At 31.7% G+C, this 25,791-nt stretch overlaps 1 protein-coding gene and 2 long non-coding RNA genes across 3 annotated transcripts; 2 read left to right on the forward strand and 1 right to left on the reverse strand.

The window, feature by feature from the left end:
• Nucleotides 1-500: 500 nt before the first annotated feature.
• Nucleotides 501-6,135, forward strand: LOC124441555 (serine/threonine-protein kinase STK11-like). The gene is made up of 10 exons (XM_046992035.1): nt 501-1,012; nt 1,667-1,750; nt 2,275-2,364; nt 2,716-2,777; nt 3,500-3,570; nt 3,642-3,778; nt 3,946-4,073; nt 4,485-4,542; nt 4,871-5,055; nt 5,817-6,135. The coding sequence occupies exons 1-10, from the start codon at nt 624-626 to the stop codon at nt 5,906-5,908; spliced, it is 1,296 nt and encodes a 431-aa protein (XP_046847991.1). The 5' UTR covers nt 501-623; the 3' UTR covers nt 5,909-6,135.
• LOC124441566 lies at nt 3,114-6,311 on the reverse strand. Its single transcript, XR_006946994.1, has 3 exons — nt 6,156-6,311; nt 5,130-5,131; nt 3,114-3,124 (listed from the first exon to the last, which is right to left on the reverse strand). It is a non-coding gene; the product is annotated as an uncharacterized LOC124441566 (long non-coding RNA).
• A 1,925-nt stretch (nt 6,312-8,236) lies between these two features.
• Nucleotides 8,237-8,876, forward strand: LOC124444115. Its single transcript, XR_006947839.1, has 3 exons — nt 8,237-8,332; nt 8,499-8,670; nt 8,814-8,876. It is a non-coding gene; the product is annotated as an uncharacterized LOC124444115 (long non-coding RNA).
• The last annotated feature ends 16,915 nt before the right edge of the window (nt 8,877-25,791 follow it).

The raw sequence follows: 25,791 nt of genomic DNA on the forward strand, positions 1-25,791 counted from the left end.
AGACCAACTATTTATTATTTATATGATGAAATACAGTTGAAAAAAGATTTATAAATTTAAAAATTATCATTTAGAGTTACTGTCTTTTGTACATAAAAGATTTTTATCGGTAGTTGTAAAGATTTTTCAAGTGAAAGAAATATAAAGAAACAGAAACTTTTGTCTTATGTAAATTATCAGTCTACTTGAGTAATTTCAATAGGACATTGTGAAAGGAACAACACAGATGTTGCATGATGTTGCTAATTTTTATTACATTTAAAATCATATATTTCAATTGGTACTTTAAATTGTTGAATTCATTTCTTAGTGATACTCTTGAGCCCAGAACTATACTACTAGCATGTTGCTGGACCTCTCTGATATTGAATGAGTGCTAAAATGGCCATTATCTAATAATATAATTAGATATATTTTAATTACTTAAAACTACACAGGCAATAATTTATTATTCATAATTTGTGCAATAGATTTCAGCAATTTTTGTTTCTTACTCGCTCATAATCTTCGACGAGAAAACTACATTACATTGATGAAGTGGAAGCACGATAAAGAATTGGTTTTTGTCAATTGAATGGCAGACCAATGGCTTCATCACTTCAGATTTACGAGTGTCGTGAAAAATGTTTGAATTGAAGTATTCTTTCAAATATTTGGTTGAAATGGTGGAGAGTATGATCGGCAAAGAGAGCACAAATTTCTACCTTGGTGAAACTGATTTCTGTGAGGCAGACTCGGTTGATGGGCCATTCGATGCAGGTTATTCATGGCTATCAGACGACGAGCCATCAATGTTTATCAAAAGAATTGACTCGGACTTAATCATTTATGAACCTAAGACCAGAAAAGCTAAAATTATTGGCAAGTATTTAATGGGAGATATGTTAGGAGAGGGATCATACGGTAGAGTTAAAGAAATTTTAGATATGGAAACGTTAAAAAGACGAGCTGTCAAAATAATGAAGAAAAGGAGATTAAGGCGTATACCAAATGGTGAAGAAAATGTTCAAAGGTTGGTGGCTAAAGTCATTGAATGAGCATTGTAAATTGTTGGTAATTAGTACATGCTTTGCAAAACTAGAGTGATGTATGTTCATCACTTTAATCTACTTAAAGTAGACAAACTTTAAATGATTATATAAAATCATTTATACAATGATACATATTGTCTTAATCTTTGAATTTCTCTTTATATATTGCACAACACTAGTTGTTTTACAAAGGTTATACAACTGTCTAGCAAGAGGGCTGAAAACTTAACTTACTTTTCTATAATGGGTCTGGAAATCCAAGGTGCTACTCTTTTGGTCGCACACAAAATTATTTAAATACTATGTATATGTGTAATGATTTCACAACCAAATTTTTAATTCTAAATGCTCAGCAAAAACTAAATTTTGTTCGAAACAATTTTTGTATCGTGATTTGTAAATAATTTACAACTATTTTTTAATGCTAAATGGCATCATTATGCATCATTTTGAATGATGTCAAGTACATATTATTAAATTAATAAACTTATTTTAAAATTGATTTTACATGTTATATGTGCTTAAAGGCGACTCCATCCAACTACTAAATTTGGTTCTTTCAGTGACTGAAGTTGATCATACTACAATGTAATATACATAATACAACTGAACATGATTTTTGTCTATTTTTCCAGGGAGCTGCGACTATTGAGAAGACTGAAACACAAGAATATCATTGAGCTTATTGAAGTGATCTATAACATAGAGAAAGAAAAATTATATCCTTTTATTTAATGCCTTATATATATTATTAAGCCTATCTACATACAGCAAATATCTCTTTAGAAAATTTTTGTAACTCTACTTGGCATTTATTTTTTACATTCCTGAAAAAAAGCATTGTGTGTTCCAACTTAGTGGTAGACTCTATTAATATTGGGGGGGGTCATCCTAAGGCATGAGCTTTCCAACAACTAAAGTGTAAAGAAGGTTTATTAGATATGCAAGGATGTGCTCAGTTTATTAAATAATCATAATTTGATATGACAATTATACAGGCTGTTTGTGGTATTGGGTGAAATATTTATTTATACAAAAATTGTTGGGGACTTGGTGTAACCTTTCCACGCACTTTAGTGTCTGCTACTGTTGGGTTTCTCTTATAAGTTATGCTTAATGTACAAGTTTTTCATCTAGTTATATATTTGCTTGATATATTGCCATTTTGAATTTGTTTTCCAAGTTAAATAAGGCAAGTGGAAAATATTTAATTTTTGTTTTGATAAATCCTAACTTTTCATACATATATGATACTTGAATATTGTGTTGGGGAATTACAAGAAATGCTGGACAAGACTGAAAATCATAAATTTCCAATTTGGCAAGCGCATGGGTAAGTTGTGTTAGTCAATGAAATCATTGTAAGAAGTAGTATTGATTATGTTGAGAATTTGGACCAAGAAGATTTTTAGTTTTATGATACAAACATAGGCTGTGAGCATCAGGTCATTTTATTCAAACTGATTGATTTGTGATTGACTGACTTATTATTTTTAATGACATTATAAATGATTTTTGATGAACACAAAAATGAATGACAGCCTAATAATATGTAAATTTAAAGTAATTTAGCTTCTTGTGCCGTAAAGGTGCTTGTCTTTTTTTTTGTTGGGCAGTCAGTCATGTATAATGTAAAATAGTTTAACTGTGTTTGTAGAAGTAAACTTTTCTTCGACTGTTTAAGGTACTTTGTTCAACTGGTGGATGGTTTAGAATACCTTCATGGCCAAGGTATTATTCATAAAGATATCCTTTTTATGGAAATTATACATTTGTATTATCATAAATAGTTGATTTAGTTTGTTTTCAACCACTTTATTTCCAACACTGGCATAGCCAGCCTCCATATTTAGTTCTGCTATGTAAATTTTTTTGTGTTCACTCACTGTGAAACAATATATTTCTAAATAAATGAATTATGGTAATGTTCTAACGTTTGTATTGCAAAACTAAAACCTAAGAACTTGCTACAACACTTATTTTTTGCTTGAAGAATTCACTTTTGTAATGCTCAAGTGATTTTCATGAAATTTTAAAATATGACATTGCAGGAAAAATAGTAGTAATTTTTGATATTTCTGCATGTAAACATGCTACAAAATCCCTACAAAGTACAGTTATGTAGTCGTGGCCTGCATGTTTTGGTCATGCTTTGCAAATTTAAAAACATCACTATTCACTTCTTCAGAAATTTACTGCTTTTACTGTAACTAAACACAGAAAAAATTTACATAGCAGGACTAAGTTTGAAGGCAAGGTACGCCACTGAGAAAATATTTTCTAAACTTGCTAAAATGATAAACTGACATTTTTACATGAAATGATCCAAAATGAGAAAGACAGCGATTCTCAATACATTTATCAAACCTAATTTTAAGGACTGGCTTTCTACAAAAATATCACAAAATCACTTAGTGAGCTGCAATGTAATATTGCTACATCGTGTTCAACTTCTTAACCTAACGCAGATATTAAACCCAGCAATCTTCTTTTAACAACTGATGGTACATTAAAGATTAGTGACTTTGGTGTTGCTGAGGTGCGTAACTTGTCTGTAAACTTTGGAAATTTGTTTTTACAACTTTTAACTTGAAATTCTTTATTAAATAGAGGTTAGACATGTTTTCTCCTGATGATACGTGTAAAACAAGTCAAGGATCACCCGCTTTCCAACCACCAGAAGTCGCTAATGGACTGGAATCATTTTCTGGCTACAAATTGGATATTTGGGCATCTGGTGTAACACTGTGAGTTCATTATTTGTGTCCTATAAACTTCTGAAATACATGTGTAGATTTTTATGTTCCCCTTTCCATGTGTCAACTGATCCTGCATCACGAGATTTCTAAGAATATGACGTGCACTTTGCACAAAACTAATGGAATAATGAACTCCATCCTCTATTTATGTTTAGTTACAACATTACTACTGGTCTCTATCCATTTGAAGCTGACAACATTTATAAATTGTTTGAATGTATTGGTAAAGGAGAGTTCACTATACCGAAAGACATTGACTCCAGTTTAGAAAGTTTGCTATGTGGTTAGTAATAAGTAGACGACAGCCATGACTGTTTTAATGAGCTATCTGAACGGACAGTATGGAAGAATCAGTGTCAGTTGAACGAAGGGAATTACTAAATTACTTACCTTTTCAAGAACTTTAATAGATTGAAAATATTATGTAGCACATTCCTGGGGTTCTCCCCCTAAAACTAACCTTTTGGGAAGTACATTTTTGCCGTGGATAAAGTATGGAAACTCTTAAGATGGTCAGTTTTTTATAACATGAGTTCATAACTATTTCATCTGTATGTTTCAGTCGACAATTAAAAGCAATATTTTAAAGTATGTTTTTTATTGCCTCATCAGTAACAACTACTTATGTTATCTCTACTTTGTAAAGTACATTTGTTTGCCATAACTGTAACTGATCCTTGTCTTCTCTACTTAGGAATGCTCAAACGTGATTTATTTGAAAGATTTTCGTTACAGGAAATTCGACAACACAAGTATGTATTTCATTCATTCCTACGTATTTTGTCTTCTATCCTGTGTTATATAATTTCGTGCATAGTGTGTTTGTGTTTTTTTTCAATGGCATTTTTTGACACTCAAGTTGACATTTTTTCAATGAACTAATAATTTTTATGTTTTAAACTTGATATACGATTGTCTTAGACTAAAGCTGCATGCTCACATATTTTGAATAGGTTTGTGATATTTTGGATGGCGAAGTAATTTTTCTTATAACCCACTTACTATCTAGTCCATAAATAATCAATTTGCCTAAAGTCTACATCAGTCTAATTTTTCTCATGTTTTTTCGCCCACATTTAGTTGGTTTAAAAAAAAACATTCCATTATTGGTGAATGTGTACGAATACCACCTTTACAAAATGGTGATCCATATCGTAGTATGAGTGTTATGCCTTATCTACAAGACTTACATAGTACAGAAAGTGAAGCAACTTCAGTGGAAATTGAAGGTGATTCAAACAAGTGTTCCCTTTCATGCTCAAAAGGTATGGAAAATTAACTGCAGATAGTTGTCAAAGCCTCTATATATAGGTAGTATATATATACATACGTTATTTACTCCTGGAAGGGCCTATGGCGGAAGGACGTTTGTGAGGCCCAAAAAATATGTTTTCAGTAAGAAACGTCCTAAACGGTGAATAATGAAGCAATTCATTTTGTAAAATGACCGATAAAAAGTGTTTATGACACAAAATTTTGCAATAGTGTTTTTTGATTGAATTGTAAAGGAAATTTAAAATGACTTAATAACTTCTTTAAAAGAATTGTGTAATTTTATTTGTGTTTGGAGATATGTAACTTTTCCTCAAAATGCAAATGACGTCATTATGACATCACACTGCATAATAATTAGCATTAGGAAAAACTAATTTTTGTCAACAGTTAGCATTAAAATTTGTATTTTTGGCATCTTTACAAATAATTATGTACGCAAATGTTCATTAAACTATTTGTTTGTAAAGCGTTTTAAGGATGTAAAAAATTGACGATCTTTAACATATCATCATACTCTGTGATGTCATACTCTGTGATGTCATAACAATGTCATTTGATTAAGAAAAAAGTGGAATATCTCTTGAAAAAAGTACAATAGTTCAATTCTACTAAGAAGGTTATCAAGTCATTTTACATGCTCTTTCCAATACATTCAAAATAATTGTGATAAAATTTCATGGCATAAGCACTTCATATTATGTTTTGTCTAAAGAATACTAATAGTTTTACCTTTAAAAATAAACTTTCATAGAAGATGTGGTTGTTGCTGAAAACATCGAGTCAAAACAACTTTCAAAGAAGAAAAAATCAAAGCAGAAAATTGTATCTTGTAAACAACAATAATCATTTCTCAGTAAATATTTTATAAACTATGTGCATTAACACTGATAATTTAAACTATAAGAATTTTCCCAGTTTTAATGTAAATACAGTCCATAAATTTCATTATTTATTATGATGTAAGATCTGCAAGATCTTTTTCAAATAATATTTCATTATATTCGGTATCAGTTACTACTCGCAACGCTTGTAGTTCTAAACGTCTGAATAAAAAAATGAAATGTTTGTTATTCGTCTGTCCATACGTAACTACGTGCCACTGAACTATATGTAAACATGTCTACGTGCCACTGAACTATATGTAAACATCGCTACGTGCCACTGAACTATATGTAAACATGGCTACGTGCCACTGAACTATATGTAAACATGGCTACGTGCCACTGAACTATATGTAAACATGGCGATGTAATGTTAAATCACTGTAGAGTTGCATTTCGGTAGGTAAGACGTTTTTGCGTTGTTTATCAGCCACAGTTATAAAGTAGTTAGAATTTTAGTAGTTATTCATTAGCTTATAAAAATAGTTGATCGCGCTGCACTTACGTACGCACGTACCAATTTTACCAATTAACCAGAAACCAAGGCGTTCTTAAGATCTTTAATCCTCTATTTACAACAATGCTGAGAAAATACTAAAGTATTCAACACATACATCAGGTGCAGATCTGTTGCGTAAAGACTGCGGTTTGATTGAGAATTGCGCATTCACCAGTTAGGTACCTTTGCGAACCTAATATTTAAGTTGCTTAAACGCGGATCACGTGAAACTTTCATGCACCTAGCCAAACATGTGTCGCATTAATGGAGTATAACATGCGTAATAAGATAAACAAGAAGCTAGGCCTTTTGCGGCGCATCAAGTCGTGTCTCCCACTAAGCGCTAGGATAAGTTTTTTTAATTCTTTTGTTCTGCCCCTTTTTGACTACGGCGATATAATATGGGGAGACCGGGGCAACACTACACTTATGACAGATCCTTCACAATAAGGCGACAGATCCTTCACAATAAGGCTGCGCGAATCATTTTAGATCTTCCCCCTACTGCTTCCGCGAGCGATGCACTTTCAAGGCTCCATTGGAAACCTCTAGAAAGGCGGAGAGCCGAGCATCGTGCTATTTTCATGTTTAAGGTAGTTAATAACCTTTTTATGCACACTTTTCACTGCTGTTTTAACAGTAACTATCATAGCTATAATACACGATCAAAGCGAAATATCCGCAAATCATTCGCACACAGAAGACTATAGTTCACGCAGTTTCAGCCATTTTCTTGCCAAAGACTATAGTTATACATTTTCAAACATTTTCACGTCAACATGTAAGTAGACATAAAAGTAGAGATAAAGGTATACAGAAAAGTAGACATAAAGGTAGACATAAAGCTATATACAAAGAAAGACAAAAATTAGATATCAAAGTGGAAGTAAAAGTACTTTTTAACAAAAGACGACATGAATGACATTCGAAAGTGTCTTTATTTCACAAAAGACGAAATAAAAAATTAATAAACTTCGAAGAGGTTCTTATTTTACCAAAGAATAATTCATTGGCCATTTCATTAGCTAGATTGCAGACATATTTTAGCAATTGTTTGTTAAATGTGCTTGTAGCTTGTTTAAAATTTTCTTTGTACAAAACAGACAGTACCCATTGAAATCATGATTGAATACTCTTTGTACATGTTCACTATTAATTAGCCAAAATCAAGCATGGTTAATGAACACAAAGAATTACGATGCAAATGAACAAGTCAATTTCTACAGGATCTCTCAAACAAACGGAACCCTCATAAAATAATTATGTATTCGCTAAAGTTATTATGTACAATAACGTAGCTAGGAATTGTTGAACTTGACAGTTCTGCGCCACTGGGATTTATTAGGGTTTGTGTAATATTATAGTTAAAACAAAACTAGCTTAAACTTAAAACTAAAAGTACCGTCAAACACTGACTTTTATCTCAAATTTATAATGCAAAACCTTTGTTAAGGCAAAGCAACATTAACTGAGTTCTAACAACCACAAAAAGGTAATCATATTTTCCATAAATTGCAAAGAACATGGACAAGCGTATGACTAAATCTAACCAGACGGAACAAATAGCTATTGTTGATTAATCATCTTATGCAGATTTCATTTTAATACATACATAATCATTTGTACGGGTTCCATTTTTTTGAGACACCTTGTACATGGGTACTGCCTTTACTACCATCACCACGTGCAATTGAGGGCACACCCATAGGAGCTGACCAATCAGAACACGACACGTTCATGCAACTTATGGCATACTTAAAGGTTAACTCGTATTATGAACGTGTTAGTTGATTTTGTTCATCAGCACGCTACACGAAGATTAGTTGGCAAAAGTTGAGACCCTACATCTTTTGAATAGTTCGTCGAGTTCTTTGAAACTATGTTCAGGTAAAAGTGCTTTTTGATACTCGTTTTTATACAGTACTCATTCTTTGATTGAAGTGAGTAATGTGAAAGATACTGTGATCTTTGTTCATCCTAAATGTGAGATCTAACGTATCTTTCATAAAGTTTTTGCTTTGGTAATTCATATTTGCTCTATGCTTTGTTTTAGATTTTGTTGGAAAGTAAATGCGCGCGGTCACGAAATAAGGTTGAGAAAGGACGAACGAAATGTTGCTGGTCAATTATTCACAATAATGGTGGACTTGTTAAACTAAAGAAAGTTATCATTGTTCACGCTACACGTTGATCACGCCAGCTTTTGTTGACTATATTCTCTTGAGGTGAGCGATCGGTTGAAATTCTATTTCTTGAATTGCTTTAAAACTGAATATAGAATAAAATACTAAAAGTATGTATGTTTTTGCTCTTATAATTTCTGTCATTAATTTTGAATTAACATTATCTTCTCTTATCGCATTGTTAGAAACCGTCTCTTCAATGATGCACAATGGACAATATACTCCAGTGAAGAAGAAAAACGCCTGATTTCTGTCCTGCAGGCCGTATATATTCTTGACTAGCAGCAGTTCAGCCATGTTGGTGGTGTGATACAAAAGAATATTTTATCTGTGTTATTGCTGGCACCAGCAGACGTGGCCGAGCAACATTGTTCTGTAAATCTCAAGAGAACGGTTGCAAGTCAAGAATAGCTGCATGACAAGCTATGAATACAAAACATTCCTTCCTTATCAATGAATTGCAGCGACAAAGAATAATAAAGGACGATTTGTCATAGTATAAATTGACAATGTACTGAACAATCATCCAGAATGAACAGTCGCCATGAAGCAAAAAAACGCGTGAATTCTGTCCCGCATGGCATAAGAACATGACAAGCTATGAATGGAAACATTAAATACAGTTCTTCAGCAATGGTTTCGTGAGCTTAACACCTAGAAAAGTCATTATTTTACTGGGCTATGGCTGTCTTGAAACGCCATGTTTCCTGCTAATACTACGATACCTTCTTGGTCAATCAATTACAAAGACAATAAAACTACACCACTATCGAACGCCCACGTTTTGACATTAATTCGATTGAAAATTTTTCGGTATAAAAACATGGTATTTTCTTGGCGTGAAGTTATAATAATATGAAAACTAAAAGTCCTAATTTTCCGACTAATTGCCGATATTTCCGATTTAATGCCGTAGACGACATGCGCAGATGTAAGAAATGGCCAATCTTGCTTCTGTGCTTGCCGTCTTCGACATGAAATCGGGGATGCTCGTCAGAGAGCCTGAAAGTTGGATACGATGGCTTTACCATCAACGTTTTGAATTTTTAAAAAAAAATATATTGGGCTTCAAACTATTTTTTCTACGTGGACATCTCAGCATCCAATCATTTCATTGTTACAATTCGCAAGGGATTCGTCGTTCGTCGTTGACTCGTCAAAAACCGTAAGTGTGATTATATGCTTTTCACGTTTAGTTTAGCCTGCTAACAGGCCAGTCTCCAATACATTTCGGGCAATAACCACATAAAATCCTGGTGTGCAGTATATTCCACTGTAAGGCTATTTTTTTTTTGCAGTGACTCAAATGAATACACACAAGTTCTCACCACTGCATTATAAAAAATAGTCTTGGTTAAGAGGTTATAAAAATGTTTTTTGTCTTAAACAATTCATTTGTATTTCGGTGTTGATTTCTTATTAAAATTCGTATAATACTAAGCATGTCGAGTTACGAATCTGTCTGATTAAAATGCGATTTTCTCTTTCTTTCCATAAACAAACCTCTGTGTGAATATACTGCTTTAAGCAGCACGTATGGTCGCAGCGATCGTTGCCTCGCAGAAGGATAGACTAGGATCACAGTTTAGATCGGAAATGCAAGTGAAGTTTGGCCAAAGGAAGGCAACTTCGACTTGGGGTTAGTGGGTACAAATGGTACCTTAGCGTAGAGGATGCAAATAGCATCTGTAAGAAGACCTTTGAAGACTGGATCTAGCGAGCAAGGCTTATTGAAGACCAAGGGAAGATGGTGGTTTTGGTGGAAAGACAAATATCTCTCCCCTAGTACGGTAAAAGCATGCAGTCCTTGTAGTTAGCCAATTTCATGAACGGCTTTCTACATTGACTATTAAGGCACTCCTGGATCCCCTATAATGCATGAGTAGTTCAACCCACCCCTGTTGGAGGTCACCCGTAGGTGCTACATGCACTAGGCTAGGTTAAGTTAAGGGCATGATGGGTTACCTCCTTCAAGGGGCATTCCTTTTCAGGGCGGAATTCCGGTGTCATGCGCAGGTAGGAAGTTTAGATAGCTTAAGCGTGCGCTGTAGTTGCGGCGGGTAGTTGCTACGCTCAAATGACGAACGTGGGGTTAGTACCTTTATGAATATACAGAGCAACGCCACGTTCAACAGAAATGACTAACTAATTAAGAATGTTTGAAAGAAACGTCAATCTTTCAGTCAGTCATTTTTAGAACTACAAATTGAAGCTTGAGAAAAGTATTCAGTTTGTTAAGACATTTACAGTTTAGGGGCGGCGTGGCAATTACTGTAAATGTGCAAATAGGTACGAAGTTATCTTATGAAGATAACTTGATTCCTGGGAATTTCACTGCAGCAAGCCACATTGTGCAAGTGATAAAAATTAAACGATAAGGCACCAGGTCTAAGGATGTGGAATGTCTTCCTAAGAACCTAAAAGAAAATATATAGGTTCAATGAAATTACAATTTATATTTTCTTAATGATTATTATGAAGACAAACCGCAGACGTTGTCACATAATTTACTAAATAGTTAAACGAAGGTTTCCATGTTCACCAATTGCGTTGCTATCCAAGTGAATTACGTGATAATCGTCAAAGTAAAAATATAACTTAAAATGCTATCGGTTGTTTGGTTGCATTATCTTTAGTCTCATGCATTGTAACCAAACTAAACGTGTGCGTTACTTCATTGCGGTTGAAATTGTTTTTTGACATTTGCAGTCAAAAAGCATTAGATTCTCGTATAATAAGTAAAACTGATCCGTCTCTTTTAAATAAATTTTGAAGTAACTTTATTCATCCAATCCATGTCATACAGCAAGCGCGCATGCTCCAATTTAAAGCGTTAGTGACACCGGGCGCGCTAAACATGCACTGAATGAAACGGTGCAAAATAGGGACGCTTAGGTGGCGCTAGGTGCGATGGATTTGGATGTGGATTGGATGAGCTAAGCACACGTTTTCGAAATTCCCGTGAATTACACAATTTTCTCGATCAAAGTAGAAAATTGTCAAGTTCGGTGATCGGCTTCAGAGTTGTTTAACTGAAAAATGGCACTTTTTGGTTGGTTTTCTGTACGTTAAATATGGCGAGGTTCTTATAAATAAAATACGCCATAAGACTAGCAAATTGTTAGACTTTGAGGTGTATTTCACAAATTTTTATTTTTATTTTTTTGGCTTTTAAATCGCAGCAAAGGTTAGTAAAGTTTGTTGTTTACAAGGGACCCCTGGGGTGCGGAACTTCGGCTAAGATCCCTAGTGGTTTTTTCCTGTTCAGTATTCTCTAAGTTCTCGCGCCTTGTGCTCGATCTTATTTAATACTGCTCAGGTTTTTCCAATAAGGATTTTTTCGGTTAGGTCTTAAAAAAAACAGTGTCCTTGGTGTTGCGACTAAACTTGTGTACATCATGGAAAGTTGAAACGCAATTTGAAGGTTAGGCTAACTTTAGCAAACTTACGTTTTATGAGAAAAAACTTTAACGCTGCCTTTTCATTTCTCCAGTATTTTAACGCACCAATATCATAGTTTTGCAATACTGCTATTTAGAAGTTGTCTAAGACGTTTTTAAACACTTCTGCCACAAACATTGAAAGATCAGAATATTATAATTTTACATGACTTTTTGGTGACTTGAAGTTGGAAATTTGCCTGTTATTAATTTTGTACAGTCATCACTAAATGACTTGTGTCTGTTGTGATCGATGATGTCAAATAAGAACTACGCTCTGAAATGGTGTCGTAGCGATTTTTTGAAACAATAAAATGTTTTAGACTTTTACGATAGAAAATCCCACAAAAGTCGCACAATGTGAAGAAAAGCAACACTTCTGACGAGATTCTATCTTAAATATATTGTTGAGTTTTCTTAAAGCGTTCTTTCAATCTAGTTTTTTTACTTACAGTAAAGCAAAAAATTTACCAACTTTGAGCTGCAGAAAATGTACGATTATATTTCAATGAAATTATCAATTTATCGCAAATGTGTTTAAATTCTTCTCAGCTACCTAAATAAGCCAATTTACAAAAATACGACCTCCTGTTGTATACAATTTAGTCTTTGGGTTCGATTCCCAATACACTGTTTATTAGAGATTTCCCATATGTGGAATTTTAAATCATTGAATGCTTTCATGAACTTTATTCTTCACTTAAAAGGACGTTAATGTCTTTATGTGCTAAAGAAAATGCACATTTATTGATATGTATATATTAAAAAGCTAAGCATGTTAATAGAAAAAATTTTTGTCTAGTAACGCGTATGATCTCACCTTGAAGCAGATATTATAATTAATTTATTACTTTCAAATTTCTTATAATCATCCGATGGAACAAAAAGAATGGCGATATGGACTTTTTTGAAAATATAATATATAAATGTAATTTGAATATGTAGCTACTTTATTGAATTTAATATCTCTAAAATCAACAATTGATTTTCGATTCTTTTCTTCTCTTTTGCAATTATGCATTATAAGGTATAACTATATTGCCTTAATTCTGTTTCTCTTGTTAAGGTACGTATTTCACGGTCCTTTGAAAATAAATAATTTTTAGTAGGTTTGTGACTTAATTCATATACGATCTAGTTTAAATGCATACTTACACGCAAATATCTATTTGTCTACCTATTTTTCTTTTTGTTATTATCTATCTATTTGTCTTCCTTTTGCACACCTTCAATTGTGTCTATCTTTTTGACTAACTTTATGTCAACCTATTTGTCTACTTTTATGCTTTGCGTTTATTGTCTACCAATGTGTATATGACGTTTTGTCAACCTTTTTTGTGTATTTTTTTGTCTTCTTTATGAATACCCTTTTTTAAACCTTTTATATAGTTTTGTCCGTTTGCCATTTTTGTCAGCATCTTTTTCATCCATGTTTAGCTACCACATGCAGTGTGTACCTTTTTATCTATTATTTTTTATACTCAGTTGCTTATAGATGTCGCAATGATAGGAAAGCATTTATTTAATGCAGTGGATGTAATTTATACGCCTTTAACACTGTTTTTTGCCTCAAGGGAGATCGTATGTTTCTATTCGTCAATGCTTAGACTGGCACTATTATAACGCAACATAAAATCATTGAAAACATTTTTTTATAATTTATCTGCTATGTAAAAAATGGTTATAACTTGCGCTTTTGGAACAAAAATGGCGGCTAGATGGTCTTTGGCATGAAAATGCGTGAAAATGTATGAAATAAAGTCTTTTGCATGAAAAAGCGTGAACTATAGACTTGAATCAAAATACGTGAACTATAGTCTTTGGCATAAAAATGTGTGAAAATGCATGAACTATAGTCTTTGGCATAAAAATGTGTGAAAATGCATGAACTATAGTCTTTGGCATAAAATGTGTAAAAATGCATGAACTATAGTCTTTGGCATAAAATGTAAATGGATATCTTCATGTAATCATGTTAGTCATTGGCATGAAATGTAATGAAGAATGAACTCAAAATGAAAATGAAAATGTAATGAACTGAAAATGTGAAATAAATGGAAATGAAATGCTATAGTCTTGGATAAAAATGTGAAAATGCATGAACTATAGTCTTTGGCATGAAAATGTGAAAAATATGAACTATAGTCTTGGCATAAAATGTGAAAATGCATGAACTATAGTCTTTGGCATGAAAAAAAATGCATGAACTATAGTCTTGGCATGAAAATGTGTGAAAATGCATGAACTATAGTCTTTAATGAAAAGTGAAAATGGAAATGAAAATGCATGAAAAATAATGGAATGGAATGAAAAAATGAAAATAAAATATGGAAATGGATGAAAAGAATGAATGAACTATAGTATTAAAAATGTGTGAAAATGCATGAACTATAGTCTTTGGCATGAAAATGTGTGAAAATGCATGAACTATAGTCTTTGGCATGAAAATGTGTGAAAATGCATGAACTATAGTCTTTGGCATTAAAATAACTGAAAATGTATAAACAATAGTCTTTGGAATCAAAATGTTTGAAAATATATGAATTTTACGTGAAAATGCATGAACTAAAGTCTTTGGCATGAAAATGCATCAAAATGAATGAACTATAGTCTTTGGCATGAAAATGTGTAAAAATGCATGACTATAGTCTTTGGCATGAAAATGTGTCAAAATGCATGAACTATAGTCTTTGGCATGAAAATGTGTGAAAATGCATGAACTATAGTCTTTGGCATGAAAATGTGTGAAAATGCATGAACTATAGTCTTTCTCATGAAAATGTGTCAAAATGAATGAACTATAGTGTTTGGCATTAAAATAACTGAAAATGTATAAACAATAGTCTTTGGAATCAAAATGTTTGAAAATATATGAATTTTACTCTTTGGCATGAAAATACGCGAAAAATGCATGAGCTATAGTCTTTGCCATGAAAATGCGTGAAAATGTATGAAGTAAAGTCTTTGGCATGAAAATGCGTGAAAATGTATGAAATAAAGTCTTTGGCATGAAAAAGCGTGAATTGTAGTCTATTGCACGAAACATCATGAATTATAGTCTTTTTCATGAAAAATCGTGAACTATAGTCTTTCGCATGAAAAAATCGTGAATTGTAGTCTATTGCACGAAAATTCTTGAAATATAGTCTTTTGCATGAAAAATCGTAAACTATGGTCTTTTGCATGAAAATTTATGAACTATAGTCTTTGCATGAAAATCGTGAACTATAGTCTTTGCATGAAAAATCGTGAACTATAGTCTTTGCATGAAAATCGTGAAATATAGTCTTTGCATGAAAATTGTGAACTATAGTCTTTGCATGAAAAATCGTGAACTATAGTCTTTGCATGAAAAATCGTGATTATAGTCTTTGCATGAAAATTGGTGAACTATAGTCTTTGTGTGAAAAATCGTGAACTATAGTCTTTGCATGAAAAATCGTGATTATAGTCTTTTGCATGAAAATTCGTGAACTATAGTCTTTTGCATGAAAAATCGTGAACTATAGTCTTTTGCATGAAAAATGTGAACTATAGTCTTTGCATGAAAAATCGTGAATTATAGTCTTTGCATGAAAAATCGTGAATTATAGTCTTTGCATGAAAAATCGGAACTATAGTCTTTGCATGAAAAATGTGAATTATAGTCTTTTGCATGAAAAATCGTGAATTATAGTCTTTGCATGAAAATCGTGAACTATAGTCTTTTGCATGAAAAATCGTGAACTATAGTCTTTTGCATGAAAAATCGTGAACTATAGTCTTTGCATGAAAAATCGTGAACTATAGTCTTTGCATGAAAATTCGTGAACTATAGTCTTTGCATGAAAAATCGTGAACTATAGTCTTTGCATGAAAATTCGTGAACTATAGTCTTTTGCATGAAAATTCGTGAACTATAGTCTTTGCATGAAAAATCGTGAATTATAGTCTTTGCATGAAAAATCGTGAACTATAGTCTTTGCATGAAAATTCGTGAACTATAGTCTTTTGCATGAAAAATCGTGAACTATAGTCTTTGCATAAAAATCGTGAATTATAGTCTTTGCATGAAAAATCGTGAACTATAGTCTTTTGCATGAAAAATCGTGAATTATAGTCTTTGCATGAAAATTCGTGAACTATAGTCTTTGCATGAAAATCGTGAATTATAGTCTTTGCATGAAAAATCGTGAACTATAGTCTTTTGCATGAAAAATCGTGAACTATAGTCTTTGCATGAAAATCGTGAACTATAGTCTTTTGCATGAAAATCGTGAATTATAGTCATTTACATGAAAAATTGTGAATTATAGTCTTTTGCATGAAAAATCGTGAACTATAGTCTTTCGCATGAATAAATCGTGAATTGTAGTCTATTGCAGGAAAATTCTTGAAATATAGTCTTTTGCATGAAAAATCGTAAACTATGGTCTTTTGCATGAAAATTTATGAACTATAGTCTTTTGCATCAAAAATCGTGAACTATAGTCTTTTACATGAAATATCGTGAACTTTTGTCTTTTACATGAAAAACGTGAATTATAGTCTTTTACATGAAAATTTGTGAACTATAGTCTTTTGCATGAAAAACCGTGAACTATAGTCTTTTGCATGAAAATCGTGATTAATAGTCTTTTGCATGAAAATTCGTGAACTATAGTCTTTTGCATGAAAAATCGTGAACTATAGTCTTTTGCATGAAAATTGTGAACTATAGTCTTTTGCAAGAAAATTCGTGAACTATAGTCTTTGTGTGAAAATCGTGAATTATAGTCTTTTGCATGAAAATCGTGAACTATAGTCTTTGCATAAAAATTCGTGAACTATAGTCTTTGCATGAAAAATCGTGAACTATAGTCTTTTGCATGAAAAATCGTGAACTATAGTCTTTGCATGAAAATCGTGAACTATAGTCTTTGCATGAAAAATCGTGAATTATAGTCTTTGCATGAAAAATGTGAATTATAGTCTTTGCATGAAAAATCGTGAATTATAGTCTTTGCATGAAAATCGTGAATTATAGTCTTTTGCATGAAAATCGTGAATTATAGTCTTTTGCATTAAAAATCGTGAAATACAGTCTTTGCATGAAAATTCGTGAACTATAGTCTTTGGCATGAAAAATCGTGAACTATAGTCTTTTGCATGAAAATTCGTGAACTATAGTCTTTGCATGAAAAATCGTGAACTATAGTCTTTGCATGAAAATTCGTGAATTATAGTCTTTTGCATGAAAATCGTGAATTATAGTCTTTGCATGAAAATCGTGAATTATAGTCTTTGCATGAAAATCGTGAATTATAGTCTTTGCATGAAAATCGTGAACTATAGTCTTTTGCATGAAAAACGTGAATTATAGTCTTTGCATGAAAATCGTGAATTATAGTCTTTTGCATGAAAATCGTGAACTATAGTCTTTTGCATGAAAAATCGTGAACTATAGTCTTTGCATAAAAATCGTGAACTATAGTCTTTGCATGAAAATCGTGAATTATAGTCTTTTGCATGAAAATCGTGAACTATAGTCTTTGCATGAAAAATCGTGAACTATAGTCTTTTGCATGAAAATCGTGAATTATAGTCTTTGCATGAAAATCGTGAATTATAGTCTTTGCATGAAAATCGTGAATTATAGTCTTTTGCATGAAAAATCGTGAACTATAGTCTTTGCATGAAAATTCGTGAACTATAGTCTTTGCATGAAAATCGTGAATTATAGTCTTTTGCATGAAAATCGTGAACTATAGTCTTTTGCATGAAAATTCGTGAACTATAGTCTTTTGCATGAAAAATCGTGAATTATAGTCTTTTGCATGAAAAATCGTGAACTATAGTCTTTTGCATGAAAAATCGTGAACTATAGTCTTTGCATGAAAATTCGTGAACTATAGTCTTTGCATGAAAAATCGTGAATTATAGTCTTTTGCATGAAAAATCGTGAATTATAGTCTTTGCATGAAAATCGTGAATTATAGTCTTTGCATGAAAAATGTGAATTATAGTCTTTGCATGAAAAATCGTGAATTATAGTCTTTGCATGAAAATCGTGAAATATAGTCTTTTGCATGAAAAATCGTGAACTATAGTCTTTGCATAAAAATCGTGAATTATAGTCTTTGCATGAAAATCGTGAACTATAGTCTTTGCATGAAAAATCGTGAACTATAGTCTTTGCATGAAAATTCGTGAACTATAGTCTTTGCATGAAAAATCGTGAACTATAGTCTTTGCATGAAAATCGTGAACTATAGTCTTTGCATGAAAAATCGTGAACTATAGTCTTTGCATGAAAAATCGTGAACTATAGTCTTTGCATGAAAAATCGTGAATTATAGTCTTTGCATGAAAATTCGTGAACTGTAGTCTTTGCATGAAAAATCGTGAACTATAGTGTTTTGCATGAAAATTCGTGAACTATAGTCTTTTGCATGAAAAATCGTGAACTATAGTCTTTTGCATGAAATATCGTGAACTATAGTCTTTGCATGAAAATCGTGAATTATAGTCTTTGCATGAAAATTCGTGAACTATAGTCTTTTGCATGAAAAATCGTGAACTATAGTCTTTGCATGAAAAATCGTGATTATAGTCTTTGCATGAAAATTCGTGAACTATAGTCTTTTGCATGAAAAATCGTGAACTATAGTCTTTGCATGAAAATTGTGAACTATAGTCTTTTGCATGAAAATTCGTGAACTATAGTCTTTGCATGAAAAATCGTGAACTATAGTCTTTTGCATGAAAATTCGTGAACTATAGTCTTTGCATGAAAAATCGTGAACTATAGTCTTTTGCATGAAAATTCGTGAACTATAGTCTTTGCATGAAAAATCGTGAACTATAGTCTTTTGCATGAAAAATCGTGAATTATAGTCTTTGCATGAAAAATCGTGAATTATAGTCTTTGCATGAAAAATCGTGAATTATAGTCTTTGCATGAAAATCGTGAACTATAGTCTTTGCATGAAAATCGTGAATTATAGTCTTTGCATGAAAATTCGTGAATTATAGTCTTTGCATGAAAATCGTGAATTATAGTCTTTTGCATGAAAATCGTGAACTATAGTCTTTGCATGAAAAATCGTGAACTATAGTCTTTGCATAAAATTCGTGAATTATAGTCTTTTGCATGAAAAATCGTGAACTATAGTTTTGCATGAAAATCGTGAACTATAGTCTTTTGCATGAAAATTCGTGAACTATAGTCTTTGCATGAAAAATCGTGAATTATAGTCTTTGCATGAAAATCGTGAAATATAGTCTTTGCATGAAAAATCGTGAACTATAGTCTTTGCATGAAAATTCGTGAACTATAGTCTTTGCATGAAAATCGTGAACTATAGTCTTTTGCATGAAAAATCGTGAACTATAGTCTTTGCATGAAAATTCGTGAACTATAGTCTTTGCATGAAAAATCGTGAACTATAGTCTTTGCATGAAAAATCGTGAATTATAGTCTTTGCATGAAAATTCGTGAACTATAGTCTTTTGCATGAAAACGTGAACTATAGTCTTTTGCATGAAAAATCGTGAACTATAGTCTTTGCATGAAAAATCGTGAAATATAGTCTTTGCATGAAAAATCGTGAACTATAGTCTTTTGCATGAAAAATCGTGAATTATAGTCTTTGCATGAAAATTCGTGAAATATAGTCTTTGCATGAAAAATCGTGAACTATAGTCTTTGCATGAAAATTCGTGAACTATAGTCTTTGCATGAAAAATCGTGAACTATAGTCTTTTGCATGAAAATCGTGAACTATCTCTTTGCATGAAAATTCGTGAACTATAGTCTTTTGCATGAAAAATCGTGAACTATAGTCTTTGCATGAAAAATCGTGAATTATAGTCTTTGCATGAAAAATCGTGAACTATAGTCTTGTGCATGAAAAATCGTGAACTATAGTCTTTGCATGAAAAATCGTGAATTATAGTCTTTGCATGAAAATTCGTGAACTATAGTCTTTTGCATGAAAATTCGTGAACTATAGTCTTTTGCATGAAAAATCGTGAACTATAGTCTTTGCATGAAAATCGTGAACTATAGTCTTTGCATGAAAAATCGTGAAATATAGTCTTTTGCATGAAAAATCGTGAATTATAGTCTTTGCATGAAAATCGTGAATTATAGTCTTTGCATGAAAAATCGTGAACTATAGTCTTTTGCATGAAAATCGTGAACTATAGTCTTTGCATGAAATATCGTGAACTATAGTCTTTGCATGAAAAATCGTGAATTATAGTCTTTGCATGAAAAATCGTGAACTATAGTCTTTGCATGAAAAATCGTGAATTATAGTCTTTGCATGAAAATCGTGAACTATAGTCTTTGCATGAAAAATCGTGAACTATAGTCTTTGCATGAAAATTCGTGAACTATAGTCTTTGCATGAAAATCGTGAACTATAGTCTTTTGCATGAAAAATCGTGAACTATAGTCTTTGCATGAAAAATCGTGAACTATAGTCTTTGCATGAAAATCGTGAACTATAGTCTTTGCATGAAAAATCGTGAATTATAGTCTTTGCATGAAAATTCGTGAACTATAGTCTTTGCATGAAAATCGTGAACTATAGTCTTTTGCATGAAAATTGTGAACTATAGTCTTTTGCATGAAAATTCGTGAACTATAGTCTTTGCATGAAAAATCGTGAACTATAGTCTTTGCATGAAAATCGTGAACTATAGTCTTTGCATGAAAAATCGTGAACTATAGTCTTTGCATGAAAAATCGTGAAATATAGTCTTTTGCATGAAAAATCGTGAATTATAGTCTTTGCATGAAAAATCGTGAATTATAGTCTTTGCATAAAAATGTGAATTTAGTCTTTGCATGAAAAATCGTGAATTATAGTCTTTACATGAAAAATCGTGAAATATAGTCTTTTGAAAATTCGTGAACTATAGTCTTTGCATGAAAAATCGTGAAATATAGTCTTTGCATGAAATTCGTGAACTATAGTCTTTGCATGAAAATCGTGAACTATAGTCTTTGCATGAAATTTCGTGAATTATAGTCTTTGCATGAAAAATCGTGAATTATAGTCTTTTGCATGAAAATCGTGAATTATAGTCTTTGCATGAAAATCGTGAACTATAGTCTTTGCATGAAAAATCGTGAATTATAGTCTTTGCATGAAAATCGTGAATTATAGTCTTTGCATGAAAAATCGTGAACTATAGTCTTTGCATGAAAAATCGTGATTATAGTCTTTTGCATGAAAATTCGTGAACTATAGTCTTTGCATGAAAATCGTGAACTATAGTCTTTGCATGAAAATTGTGAACTATAGTTTTGCATGAAAATTCGTGAACTATAGTCTTTTGTGAAAAATCGTGAATTATAGTCTTTTTGTGAAAAATCGTGAACTATAGTCTTTGCATGAAAATCGTGAACTATAGTCTTTATATGAAAATCGTGAAATATAGTCTTTTGCATGAAAAATCGTGAATTATAGTCTTTTGCATGAAAAATCGTGAACTATAGTCTTTGCATGAAAATTCGTGAATTATAGTCTTTTGCATGAAAAATCGTGAATTATAGTCTTTTGCATGAAAAATCGTGAATTATAGTCTTTGCATGAAAAATCGTGAACTATAGTCTTTGCATGAAAAATCGTGAACTATAGTCTTTTGCATGAAAATCGTGAATTATAGTCTTTGCATGAAAAATCGTGAACTATAGTCTTTGCATGAAAAATCGTGAATTATAGTCTTTGCATGAAAATTCGTGAACTATAGTCTTTTGCATGAAAATCGTGAACTATAGTCTTTGCATGAAAATCGTGAACTATAGTCTTTTGCATGAAAATTCGTGAACTATAGTCTTTTGCATGAAAATCGTGAATTATAGTCTTTTGCATGAAAAATCGTGAACTATAGTCTTTTGCATGAAAAATCGTGAACCATCGTCTTTTGCATGAAAAATCGTGAAATATAGTCTTTTGCATGAAAGATCGTGAATTATAGTCTTTTACATGAAAATCGTGAATGATAGTCTTTTGCATGAAAAATCGTGAAGTATAGTCTTTTGCATAAAAATGTGAACTATAGTCTTTGCATGAAAAATCGTGAATTATAGTCTTTTGCATGAAAATCGTGAACTATAGTCTTTGCATGAAAAATCGTGAACTATAGTCTTTGCATGAAAAATCGTGAATTATAGTCTTTGCATGAAAATTCGTGAAATATAGTCTTTGCATGAAAATCGTGAACTATAGTCTTTGCATGAAAATTCGTGAACTATAGTCTTTTGCATGAAAAATCGTGAACTATAGTCTTTGCATGAAAATCGTGAACTATAGTCTTTTGCATGAAAAATCGTGAACTATAGTCTTTGCATGAAAATCGTGAACTATAGTCTTTTGCATGAAAATCGTGAACTATAGTCTTTTGCATGAAAAATCGTGAACTATAGTCTTTTGCATGAAAATTCGTGAACTATAGTCTTTTGCATGAAAATCGTGAACTATAGTCTTTTGCATGAAAATTGTGAACTATAGTCTTTTGCATGAAAAATCGTGAACTATAGTCTTTGCATGAAAATCGTGAATTATAGTCTTTTGCATGAAAAATCGTGAACTATAGTCTTTTGCATGAAAAATCGTGAACTATAGTCTTTTGCATGAAAATCGTGAAATATAGTCTTTGCATGAAAAATCGTGAACTATAGTCTTTGCATGAAAAATCGTGAACTATAGTCTTTGCATGAAAATTCGTGAATATAGTCTTTGCATGAAAAATCGTGAACTATAGTCTTTGCATGAAAATTCGTGAACTATAGTCTTTGCATGAAAATCGTGAACTATAGTCTTTTGCATGAAAAATCGTGAACTATAGTCTTTTGCATGAAAAGTGAACTATAGTCTTTGCATGAAAATCGTGAACTATAGTCTTTGCATGAAAATCGTGATTATAGTCTTTTGCATGAAAATCGTGAACTATAGTCTTTGCATGAAAAATCGTGAACTATAGTCTTTGCATGAAAAATCGTGATTATAGTCTTTGCATGAAAAATGTGAACTATAGTCTTTGCATGAAAAATCGTGAATTATAGTCTTTGCATGAAAATCGTGAAATATAGTCTTTTGCATGAAAAATCGTGAACTATAGTCTTTGCATGAAAATTCGTGAATTATAGTCTTTACATGAAAATCGTGAACTATAGTCTTTGCATGAAAAATCGTGAACTATAGTCTTTGCATGAAAAATTCGTGAACTATAGTCTTTGCATGAAAAATCGTGAACTATAGTCTTTGCATGAAAAATCGTGAACTATAGTCTTTGCATGAAAAATCGTGAACTATAGTCTTTTGCATGAAAAATCGTGAACTATAGTCTTTTGCATGAAAAATCGTGAATTATAGTCTTTGCATGAAAATTCGTGAAATATAGTCTTTTGCATGAAAAATCGTAAACTATGGTCTTTTGCATGAAAATTTATGAACTATAGTCTTTTGCATCAAAAATCGTGAACTATAGTCTTTTGTATTAAAAACCGTGAACTATAGTCTTTTGCATGAAAAATCGTGATTAATAGTCTTTTGCATGAAAATTGGTGAACTATAGTGTTTTGCAAGAAAATTGGTGAACTATAGTATTTTGTGTGAAAAACCGTGAACTATAGTCTTTTACATGAAAAACCGTGAACTATAGTCTTTTATATGAAAAACCGTGAAATATAGTCTTTTGCATGAAAATCGTGAATTATAGTCTTTGCATGAAAAATCGTGAATTATAGTCTTTGCATGAAAAATCGTGAATTATAGTCTTTGCATGAAAATTGAACTATAGTTTTGTGTGAAATATCGTGAACTATAGTCTTTTGCATGAAAAATCGTGAATTATAGTCTTTGCATGAAAATCGTGAACTATAGTCTTTGCATGAAAAATCGTGAATTATAGTCTTTGCATGAAAATTTGAAATATAGTCTTTGCATGAAAAATCGTAAACTATGGTCTTTGCATGAAAATTTATGAACTATAGTCTTTTGCATCAAAAATCGTGAACTATAGTCTTTTGTATGAAAAATCGTAAACTATGGTCTTTTGCATGAAAAACCGTGAACTATAGTCTTTTGCATGAAAACGTGAACTATAGTCTTTGCATGAAAATCGTGATTATAGTCTTTGCATGAAAATTGGTGAACTATAGTCTTTGCATGAAAAATCGTGAACTATAGTCTTTTGCATGAAAATTGTGAACTATAGTCTTTTGCAAGAAAATTGGTGAACTATAGTCTTTTGTGTGAAAAACCGTGAACTATAGTATTTAGTGTGAAAAACCGTGAACTATAGTCTTTTGCATGAAAAACGTGAACTATAGTCTTTTATATGAAAAACCGTGAAATATAGTCTTTTGCATGAAAAACCGTGAATTATAGTCTTTTGCATGAAAAATCGGGATTTATAGTCTTTTGCATAAAAAATGTTGAATTTTAGCCTTTTACATGAAAAATCGTGAATTATAGTCTTTTACATGAAAAATCGTAAAATATGGTCTTTTGGAAAAAATTCGTGAGCTATAGTCTTTTGCATGAAAAAATCGTGAAATATAGTCTTTTGCATGAAATTTCGTGAACTATAGTCTTTTGTATGAAAAATCGTAAACAATGGTCTTTTACATGAAATTTCGTGAATTATAGTCATTTACATAAAAAATCGTGAATTATAGTCTTTTGCATGAAATATCTTGAATTGTAGTCTTTTACATGAAATATCGTGAACTTTTGTCTTTTACATGAAAAACGTGAATTATAGTCTTTTACATGAAAATCGTGAATTATAGTCTTTTACATGAAAAATCGTGAACTATAGTCTTTTGCATGAAAAATCGTGATTAATAGTCTTTTGCAAGAAAATTGGTGAACTATAGTCTTTTGTGTGAAAAACCGTGAACTATAGTCTTTGCATGAAAATTGATGAACTATAGTGTTTTGCAAGAAAATTGGTGAACTATAGTCTTTTGTGTGAAAAACCGTGAATTATAGTATTTTGTGTGAAAAACCGTGAACTATGGTCTTTTGAATAAAAATTCGTGAGCTATAGTCTTTATATGAAAAATCGTGAAATATAGTCTTTGCATGAAAAACCGTGAATTATAGTCTTTGCATGAAAAATCGTGAACTATAGTCTTTGCATGAAAATTTCGTGAATTATAGTCTTTGCATGAAAAATCGTGAATTATAGTCTTTGCATGAAAATCGTGAATTATAGTCTTTGCATGAAATATCGTGAACTTAGTCTTTACATGAAAAACGTGAACTATAGTCTTTGCATGAAAATCGTGAATTATAGTCTTTGCATGAAAAATCGTGAACTATAGTCTTTGCATGAAAATCGTGATTATAGTCTTTTGCAAGAAAATTGGTGAACTATAGTCTTTTGTGTGAAAACCGTGAACTATAGTCTTTTGCATGAAAATTGATGAACTATAGTGTTTTGCAAGAAAATTGGTGAACTATAGTCTTTGTGTGAAAAATCGTGAATTATAGTCTTTTGCATGAAAAATCGTGAACTATAGTCTTTGCATGAAAATCGTGAACTATAGTCTTTATATGAAAACGTGAAATATAGTCTTTTGCATGAAAAATCGTGAATTATAGTCTTTGCATGAAAAATCGTGAATTATAGTCTTTGCATGAAAAATCGTGAATTATAGTCTTTTGCATAAAAATGTGAATTATAGTCTTTACATGAAAAATCGTGAATTATAGTCTTTACATGAAAAATCGTGAACTAT

Source organism: Xenia sp. Carnegie-2017, unplaced genomic scaffold, assembly GCF_021976095.1.
Source record: "Xenia sp. Carnegie-2017 unplaced genomic scaffold, XeniaSp_v1 HiC_scaffold_1, whole genome shotgun sequence".
NCBI classification, from domain to species: Eukaryota; Metazoa; Cnidaria; class Anthozoa; order Malacalcyonacea; family Xeniidae; genus Xenia; species Xenia sp. Carnegie-2017.